Source organism: Etheostoma spectabile, chromosome 2, assembly GCF_008692095.1.
Source record: "Etheostoma spectabile isolate EspeVRDwgs_2016 chromosome 2, UIUC_Espe_1.0, whole genome shotgun sequence".
In the NCBI taxonomy this organism is placed as follows: Eukaryota; Metazoa; Chordata; class Actinopteri; order Perciformes; family Percidae; genus Etheostoma; species Etheostoma spectabile.
In genome coordinates, this window is record NC_045734.1 from 17,032,055 (window position 1) to 17,041,285 (window position 9,231).

Below are 9,231 nucleotides of genomic sequence, written 5' to 3' on the forward strand. Positions count from 1 at the left end.
ACCGAGTGCATGTGTGCTTGTCTGATTCTACACAAAACAAACTTTAAACAGTAACTGTGTGTGTATGTCTGTCCTTCCTCAGGAAAAGCAAAGGATGACAGACAAGCTGGAAGACACCAGTTTGCGCCTGAAGGATGAGATGGACCTTTACAGGAAAATGATGGACAAACTGAGACAAAACCGACACCAGTTCCAGAAAGAAAAAGAAGCCATGCAGGAGGTGGGAGGGACTACTTTATGCAATCAGATACATGCACAGAGTGGGCTGTTTGCTCTGCTGTCCTCTCTCTCACTCATCTCTCTCACTGCAATTATGCTGCCTTCAACACCCACAACTACAAAATACTGCACCGGCATTATGTAACATTGCTCATCTGTCCTTTCTCTGTGTGAAGCTGATAGAGGACCTGCGTCGAGAGCTAGAGCATTTGCAGCTCTTCAAGCTGGAGACAGAGAGGCCGGGCCGCAGTCGCAGCTCTTCCTCTGGGCTGGCGGACTTCAACAGCAGGACCAGGGAGGTGGAGCTAGAGCACGAGGTCAAGAGGCTCAAGCAGGTACTGATGAAAGACTCTGTTCAAATGTCTTTGTTGTGCCCATTCAGCTCAGTGAGTACTATATCCACTGAGTGTGCTTTAAGATGCGCAGATCATCATAAAACTCTTTTGCATTGATTTTAGAGTATGGGAAGCCAAAAGGTGCCTGTTGTACAGCTTTGGTTTGGGTGCACTGAAGGGATGTGCAGGGATGTTATGTCTTAAAGTCCGCTACATAATTATACCCTTACATATTGAATTCTGAATATCATGTATGAATACTTAATTTCTTACGGAATACTCATCGTGGTGGCATTATTTCTAAGAACAATTATACACACACAATAGCCAAATTAGAGCCTTGGAATTTTGTCCAACGTACATTGGTTCAGATGGGCTACTTAAATTAGATTTATTCCTGCAGAACGCATTGCAGTTAACCTGGCTCTTACAGGAAGTATAATAGTTTCCAATTAACACAATAGATTTGTTTGTGTTACTGCCAGAGTAGTCTATATACATCTATGTAACCCATTTACTTTTGCTTTCTTTGTGTTGGAATTTTAAATTCCGGTGGATTTATGAGGACTATGATTAACTGCTCCTCAGATGTCTGCAGGGTAAATTGAGACAGCTAGCTAGACTATCTGTCCAATCTGAGTTTCCTCTAGTACGACTATTTAGCAGTGGCTCTGTGCGGAGCTTAGCGCTGCACATGATGATTTTGATTGGTTTAAAGAAATGCCAATCCAATGAACCAGAACACGTTTTTTCACCCATCCTGTGTGAACTAGCCAGACCCCCCTCCGCAGCGTGTGGATGGTCTGGCAAAGGAGACTACTGCCAGAGAAACATAAAGTGTGCTGCTGATTTCATAAATCAAGCTATACTTCCACATACCCTGAACATTATGTACATGGTTGCATATGCTAAGTTAACACCAGTTGTTACCAGTGTGGTTAGAGGCTGGTAACATTCATAGTCACTCACACTGGCTTCTCTCCTTATCTTGAAATCCCCTTTAGCAACAACACCGTCCTCGACATGACGTGCTAATATAGTTTGCTAATAAAGATCAACCCAGCGTCATCACAATTTGTTACAATAAGTGCTCTGTATATTTTCTCTGTTCTTTTGTTTCTGTAATCCCAGATACTGCAACATTTGCCTTCAAGGTATCTGGCAGGCAGTTACCTTGATACTTTAAATGTCATGTTACTGTTTCCAGTCCTGTAAAGTGTACAGACCTGGTGCAAACATCGGAGATCAGGGAGTAGATGAGTGTTTTTTAAATCTCTCTGATAAGACTAGTAAGTAGATGGTAATGCTCCTTGAAGTTGCATAGAAGCCTGTCTGACTCATTTTCATGCATTAGAAATGATGCTTCCCAAGCCAACAGAAAATGCAATAAAAGGTAGAAGTTACTAAAACAAGTCCTGAAGCAGCTCTGTAAGTGGTGCATAGCCAGTGAGTTAATTTTTGCTAATTTATTTGATAATTTGTACCATGTGTTTATTGTATCAGGTACTAAGATGATCCACGTCCCTGTGTAGTTGCCTCAGAATAAACTTGTCACACTAAGTGCATGCAAGAAAGGGAATAATGTTTTTTTTCCAGCTTCAATCTGCAGATACTTCTTCTTTATGGCTTTTTTAGCTCTATATATCAACTTCTTATTGTGAGCTACTTCCTGCAGTGTTAGATATAAAACAATTCAGTTTGAATGTCTGTGGACAAATGATGTAGCTGTGTGTCTTTAAGATTCGCTGCCCTGTGACATCCATGAGGATTAGCTCACTATCTTATGCCTGCTTGTGCACTTCTGTATATGTCTGTATGTGTGTGTCCAGCAATTTGTGTCCCAGGACTTTCTTCCCCCTGAATTCCAGCACCTGGTGTTGTCTGGGGCTCGGCTCCGTCCTGGTCTGATGGTAAAATTGCTTCTGTGACCTTTGACCTCCCGATTAACCACTAATCACAATGGAGTATAGTGAACATGCCTAAGCTGAATTGGGGTCAATGCTGCAATTCCCTCACTAATGGTTCAGGATAGAGTGAGGGAAAAGCAAACTGACCTCTTGTCAATGCTTAAAGGCAACTTAATCATGGAGCTTTCATAACACACCAGACCAAGCAGGGGAGCAGTTTGTTCTGTAACACGTATAACCCATGTTATGTCCTCTAGGTGTTGCCAAAATAGAATGCTGTGTTTGCTGCTGGATGAGGTACATGAAGTGCATTGTTTTGTCGTATGGGTTGAGTGAGGCTTGAGTAGTTGCTATGTTTTTAAAAGCATTAATCACAGCTGTTACAGTGATTGAGTGGTCCAGATACTTATCTTATTCTCTACCTCACTGATTCTGTATTTTTAGGAAAACCAGAAGCTGAGAGAGCAGAACGACGAGCTTAACGGTCAGATCCTCAGTCTCAGTCTATATGAAGCCAAGACCCTGTTCGCCACACAGACCAAGGCCCAGTCTCTAGCTGCTGAGATAGAAAATGCCTCCAGAGACCAGGTAAAATCAGGACAAGATACAGATGATGCATGCATATTTTATTCTTAAAAACTTTTCTGCCTGTATTTTCATTGTTGCCTATTCTGCAAGCTACCAAGCTCCTTAAATAGATTTCATATGAACAGTGTTATTACTGTATATTATATTATTGTAGATTTGAATCTATTATGCATAATATGGAGGTAATTTCTCACACATAGACACTGACTAACACCATGGAAATAAGCTATCCATGTTTAAAATGGAATAAGCACTGTGAAATCTGCACCTCTAACAGAATTAGAGCTGAACAAGTAGTGGATTGATCAATAATCAGTCAATAGAAAATTAATTTTCAACTATTTTGATAATCGATTAATCGTTTTTAAGCAAAAATGCCTCTGGCTCCACCTTCTGTAATGCGAGAATTTGATGCTTTTTTTTTTGTTCGGTTTTGGAAAACTAATTTCTTTTTTTGACGTTTTTGACGGTTGGTTGGACAAAACAAGCAATTTGATGACAGCACATGGGGCTTTAGGACATTGGGATTGCCATTGATTACTATTTTGTGACATTATTGACCAAATGATTAATTTATTAATTAGGGAAATAATGAGGTTTAATCAATAATGAAAATGATTGTTTATCACAGCCTTAATCAGTATTTCTATATAAATAATTAATACACCAGATTATTGTAGGTGTACCCCTTAAATAATGATTTGTACGCAGCCAGTCTAGTTCCAAATTAAAACTAAGAAACTCTTGGGTTATAATACTTGTTAGTAAACTGAAATGAAAATGTCTCTCTCCCCAGTTAATGGAAGCCCTCAAAGAGCAGGAAGAAATAAACATACGTCTGCGACAGTACATGGACAAAATCATCCTGTCCATCCTGGACCACAACCCCTCCATCCTGGAGATCAAGGGCGACTAGCAATGACTCAACTGGAATGAGAATCGTTCCCGCTCTTGGGAGACTGAGGAACATTCCAGTTGTCCTGCAGCTTGAGTCATGAATCTGTCAAGGAAAGCAGAGAGAACCAGAGCCAGTCTGAGGAACTGGAACATATAAATAGACATGCATCGCCCCCTGCTGTTTGTGGCGGTGCAATAACTTCTTAAATGGAATTCTGCGCTGAACTAAAGTTGAGTTTCTCAACCAGGGACTGCTCTCTGACTGCAAATCATACTACTGTGACTCTTCAACTTGATCTACCCAGCTCTGTTTTTATTCACTGTCTATGCTGTGAACTGTTGTTATTGTCACAACGTTGATCTTATATGACAAAACAGGTGATTTCTTCCCAGGAACATCCTGCGCTCAACATGCTTTGAGGATCGACAAAGTTGCTCGATGTAGTACACTGCTGGCTATACTGTACTTTGGGATTAAAACTGGAACAATGTAACAAACCTGATGTGGGTTCTACTACTTCCTGTTGTAATAGTTGTATTATTCACGGATACAGTTTGGTGTGATGTTTTAGGAAGATGCTGTGAGACGGACAAACCATTTGGCAAGCAGACTCTCCCAACTCTCAGAGGCGTGAAGGCAGACCAGTCGAGTGTTGCCTGATATGTAAACTGCCCATCTTTTCTTCTCTGTCATGTGAGTGTTCTCTGAAGAAAGCTTGTTGACGACGTTTTTGGACAGGCGCGTTTAAGAGAGGATAGAGAACAGTGTCAAAGTGGTCAGAGAAAAAAAAACAATAGGAACCCTGTAACTACAAGGAAGCAGAAGAGTTGAAGTGAGCTTAAGAAGTGGGGCGTCAAATGATGGACCTTGTATGTGAGCAAAGGAGGGTTTTGGTGAAGTTGGTGATGGTTAATTGAAGGTGGATTTGTTTAATCCTCGAAAAAATGTCTTCCAGTAACCTTGCAACAGCACTTGCAATGTCAATCAGTCCAATAGTGAATCTTTTTCACTGAAAAGTGGCCCTTAGTTGGTTCAGATGAGTAGGAGGGTGTTACTTTAGGGAGCGGAAGCTGCAACCAAGGAGTGTCTTTAAACTGTAACTCCCATGGATGCTATTTGCTAGCAATGCATTGGCTTAAAACAGGTACATGGTTGATACCCATAGACCCAATGATGTTGCACAGAAATATAAGGATATGAATGTACAGGCTGTGTGGTAGTGAACTTCCATCCGTGCGACTGGTAGCCATTGTAACACGGTTTACTGAATCATCTCTCTATGCTCAGTGAAATCCCATCAGTTATTGTACGTGAGCATGCACAGGAGATTCCGTTTTTGGTACAAACAAAACTGGATTAGCAATCTCATTGAAGCCTGCAGGTTGCATTTGGTTTTTAAAGCCCTCTGAAACTGTAAATATCATGAATGTACAACTGGATATTTCCCTTTCTGTGAGGCCAAAAAGGCATTTTGACTTTACTTGCTGTAATTGGTACAGTATTCAGTACTGTAATGACGAGGGCATTGTACAGGGAGGGAACACAATTACAATCTGCTTCATTACCGTATGTTGTTCTCAACTTTTTTGAGTTTTGCTTCCTTTTGCATGTTTCACCTTTTCTTCTGTCTGTGCCTTTTGAGGATATTTTTCAAGACGATGTTGCAATGGATTTACATAGTTTTTTGAAGGTACATTCTATGTCTACGTCTGAAATATTTTCTTGACTTGTAAATGTTGTAATTATATAGTGATAATTTGTATTCACGTGCCACTCACCACTCTTTATTCAGATTCATACTATGAAAACTATTTTATACAGTTTTAACAAGAAAGAACTTGTGATTGCTTAGGTGTCCTATTAGAAAAGCGATATAGCACAATGCTTGTATGGTATGCAGGCCAGGTTATCATTTTGGAAATATTTTTTAAATTGTTTTGTTAGTGACGGTAAGTCCATTGCTTTTCAATCTGCTTTATACTGACGTTTACATGGGTGTAAAATGTCTTCCTAACTTAAACTAAATGGTGAGCATTATGAGCAATATTAACTTATTTACCAATTCCTGCTGATCTGTGTTTTGTTTTGCTTCACAAATATTTTTACTCTATAGCTGCTTGTCCCATTCTAGATTTAAAAAAACAAACCGTACATTAACATGTAAAATCTGTCACAGACCCATTTCTTGTAGCTCTTAAATTTTGAATCATTAGGGATACCCAATGTGATGTAGTCACTAAACCAGCAATAAAATGGCTTTGGCAGTGATGCTGTCTCATTAAATTCATATTAAATTAAATATTCTCATTTCCATTTATATATCTGTATAACAACAAATCACGTATTCTATGCCTACACTGCTGATGTCTTAGCTGCCATTGTGTTTTACATACTGTTCTGTAAATAAAAAAACGTTTGAGCTGACATTGAACCCATTATAACCCATTCTTATCCAGTTACATGACAGATTTCTGAAATTAGAATTGCGGTTAATTGAAAGCTGGTTGCAATTGGAAACAAATCTCTATTGAGATCATTTAAACATTAGGCCAACACATCTAGAGCTAAAAGACATGTAAAGGGAGAAATAGATCTATCTGGGTATGTGTAGTAGCCCACTTTGCGAACAGCAGAACAAAGTATGTAGCCCAATATTACACCATTAAACTGCTTCTATAACAGACTACACTGTACTGGGAAAGATTTCCTGTTTCATGTGCAGGCCAGCCATGTTCCTCTGCACCAAACACGGATAACCATTTAATCATGGATGCATGCTTTGTGCATAGGTGACTAAGTCATGCTGAAGCAGGAGGGGGCCCGGCCTGTTCAAAACTGTTGCTACAAAGTTGGAAACACACTACTGTCTTAAGTACCACTGTATGGGGCAACATTAAGATTTGCACAGGACCTTGCCTAAACCAAGAGCCCCCAAGTCCATGCATGAGAACAGGTCAAGTTGACCACATACTTTTGACCAAAGGGTATAGTGTAGGCTATCAATAATATGACAAATGTTTAATAGATTATTCCAGCCAACAATGATCAGTCTAAAAGTCTTTGATATTCAAAGTTTAATCCTTTGTCTAATGAAGAAAGAATAAATGTGTCTGACTTTTTAATTTTTACGTTTGTAGTCTACTTTGAATGGTGGCTTTCAAAAGTTTGCAGATTGCTTGCAATTTAGCAGATTAAAGACAAGCAGAACCTATAGGCTAGGCCCTATTAACAGAAATATACAGCTGTGATTTGGCGCAAATGTATGTTTGTAACTAACTAATAGGCAGCAGTTTAGTGAATGCATGCATTGATGAGTTGTTTTTTTGCCACAAGGGGTCAGTATTCAATCATCGTCCTGTATCTAAGTCAACTACTACACAACTGCTGTGTCGTCCTCTGCTAAGTACCTGACACACGAGGAACAAACTCCAAACAAACAGAATACTCTTTTACGCCTACAGGGAATAAATGGTTTGATATTTGAAACCGACTGTTTGTCTAACCTAAAAACACAACTCACCCAGCTAGTTATTGGCGTATCTCTAACGTTACTTCCTCCTTGCACAGCCCGGTATTGCCACTTTGAGCTAACGCCACACTACCGGGGAGGTGTGCCTCAGGCAGCAGGAACGCTACAGGTAAGAGGTAACATTAGCTAGCCAATTTTAGGATTTAGAGTTAGCTAAGTTATGTGTTTGATTTTCCATTCAAATGTTTATTGTAAGGGTACCTAGCTGTATGTTGTTAACTGGATTGCCTTTCTTTATGGTAAGCACATTAACTGTCAACAGCCAACACAACACGTTAGCTAGGTAGCTAGCCAGCCAGCTAATGGAGGATAATATCATGCAGCAGGTCAACTGTCTTTCACCGGTGTTAGGGAGTAGCTAGCTAGCTACTTCTGAGTAAATAAGTTATTATGAATAACGCTGATGTTAACACATGAAGAAAGTACAAAGATGGTGTGAACATTTAATTTGAATGTTAAAGTAACGTTAACGTAACCTAGTGTATTTGATTCATTTTTAAGGGGAGCATGGCTAATGTTACACATTGTTTCAAATGGTAAAAGTGCACAAAAACTATTCCGCGCGGTAACTCGCCGACTCCAGGCATTTCAGTGATGGGAAGGTGGCAGGGGGAAAGCGGTTATGATGAAGCGGTTTCTGCCCATTTGAACACGCACAGATTTTGCTCCACCGCCCTGTGTTTACCGTGCTGAACTTGGGCAGAAACCGCAGGAAAATGCGCCATTGTGAATGCTCTCGCAAGAAGGCGGTTGGTAGGGGCATTATTACACTAGTCAAACTATGCTTTAGGGTTAGCTTCACAGTAAACGTTGTCATTTAAGTTGCTAATTTACTCTAAAAGTAAAGATTTGCAGCCTTAACGTTGTAAATAAATGTAGCATGGTTTTTAGTACTCTTCTCAGTAAGAAGGGAAGGATATTTACTGGTATTCCAATTTGAAAGTTAAAAATAAATAATTAGTTAATATATCTAACATTGACTTAGAACAGTTTAAATCATTTGGATTCTATCTGTTTTGATGTTTTGGAAGGACTATATTTTGCTGGTCATATTTTAATTGATAAATCAATTTTGATAATTGTCAAGTTGTTTTTATTCATTGTTTGCATAATATCAAAGCCTATACATTGCAGGTGACGTGATGCCTCAGAATTGTATAAATTATGAGGGTAGAAGAGGAGGGACGCGTCACAACACCTATAAAACCAACGGTCAGGTTCCAGGCACAGGTATGGTTAATGGAGCTGTTGTTGACAATGGCTGCCCAGCTGCTGCCACTGGAACCAGTGAGAGAACTCCAGCTGGCACACTGAATGGAGCCAAACCACAATGCATGGTTGATGGTTATATTAACCAGAGATACAAGGGCTGGAGTAAAAAGGCAGCACCTCCACAAACAATCAGGAGACGTGGAAGCACAATTTCAGCTGTCACTGATGCCTCAGCAGCTGGCAGGGTCTGCAGTGCAGAAACTCCAGGTGGTATCTCAGTGAATGGGGCCACCGGTCTTGACACTGATACTTTGCCATGTAATTCTGACCAAATGGCACCACAGCCCAGCCTGTCAGCAGCAGCAAAGATCCAGAGAAGAAGGACGAAGTTCAGACATAAAAAGAGGTGCGCCACCTTTCTTACAGCTGCTTTGAATAAATGTAAATTCATGCATAGGTACTCACTCTTGTCAGTCAAATCTCCTCTATATGACAATATGTTACTATACTACTACTACTACAGTGGGGCTCAAAAGTTTGGGC

At 40.0% G+C, this 9,231-nt stretch overlaps 2 protein-coding genes across 6 annotated transcripts in view; both read left to right on the plus strand.

Annotated features, from left to right (window-relative positions):
* The window catches only part of rab11fip4b (RAB11 family interacting protein 4 (class II) b), a 31,788-nt gene extending 25,417 nt beyond the window's left edge, over positions 1 to 6,371 (plus strand). Inside the window, exons 10-14 of one of the 2 annotated variants that reach the window (XM_032534312.1) lie at positions 83 to 220; positions 396 to 554; positions 2,384 to 2,464; positions 2,906 to 3,049; positions 3,846 to 6,371. In XM_032534312.1, coding sequence (XP_032390203.1) covers positions 83 to 220; positions 396 to 554; positions 2,384 to 2,464; positions 2,906 to 3,049; positions 3,846 to 3,965 — 642 coding nt within the window. In that variant the 3' untranslated portion in view covers positions 3,966 to 6,371. The remainder of the gene's footprint in view (positions 1 to 82; positions 221 to 395; positions 555 to 2,383; positions 2,465 to 2,905; positions 3,050 to 3,845) is intronic. The other variant, XM_032534320.1, reaches the window with a different exon arrangement.
* A 900-nt stretch (positions 6,372 to 7,271) lies between these two features.
* LOC116707221 (uncharacterized) overlaps positions 7,272 to 9,231 on the plus strand; it is a 5,941-nt gene continuing 3,981 nt past the window's right edge. Inside the window, exons 1-3 of one of the 4 annotated variants that reach the window (XM_032544510.1) lie at positions 7,272 to 7,418; positions 7,515 to 7,585; positions 8,611 to 9,094. In XM_032544510.1, coding sequence (XP_032400401.1) covers positions 8,619 to 9,094 — 476 coding nt within the window. In that variant the 5' untranslated portion in view covers positions 7,272 to 7,418; positions 7,515 to 7,585; positions 8,611 to 8,618. Of the gene's footprint in view, positions 7,586 to 7,632; positions 7,716 to 8,610; positions 9,095 to 9,231 lie in introns of those variants that run through there. The other 3 variants (XM_032544519.1, XM_032544509.1, XM_032544511.1) reach the window with 3 other exon arrangements.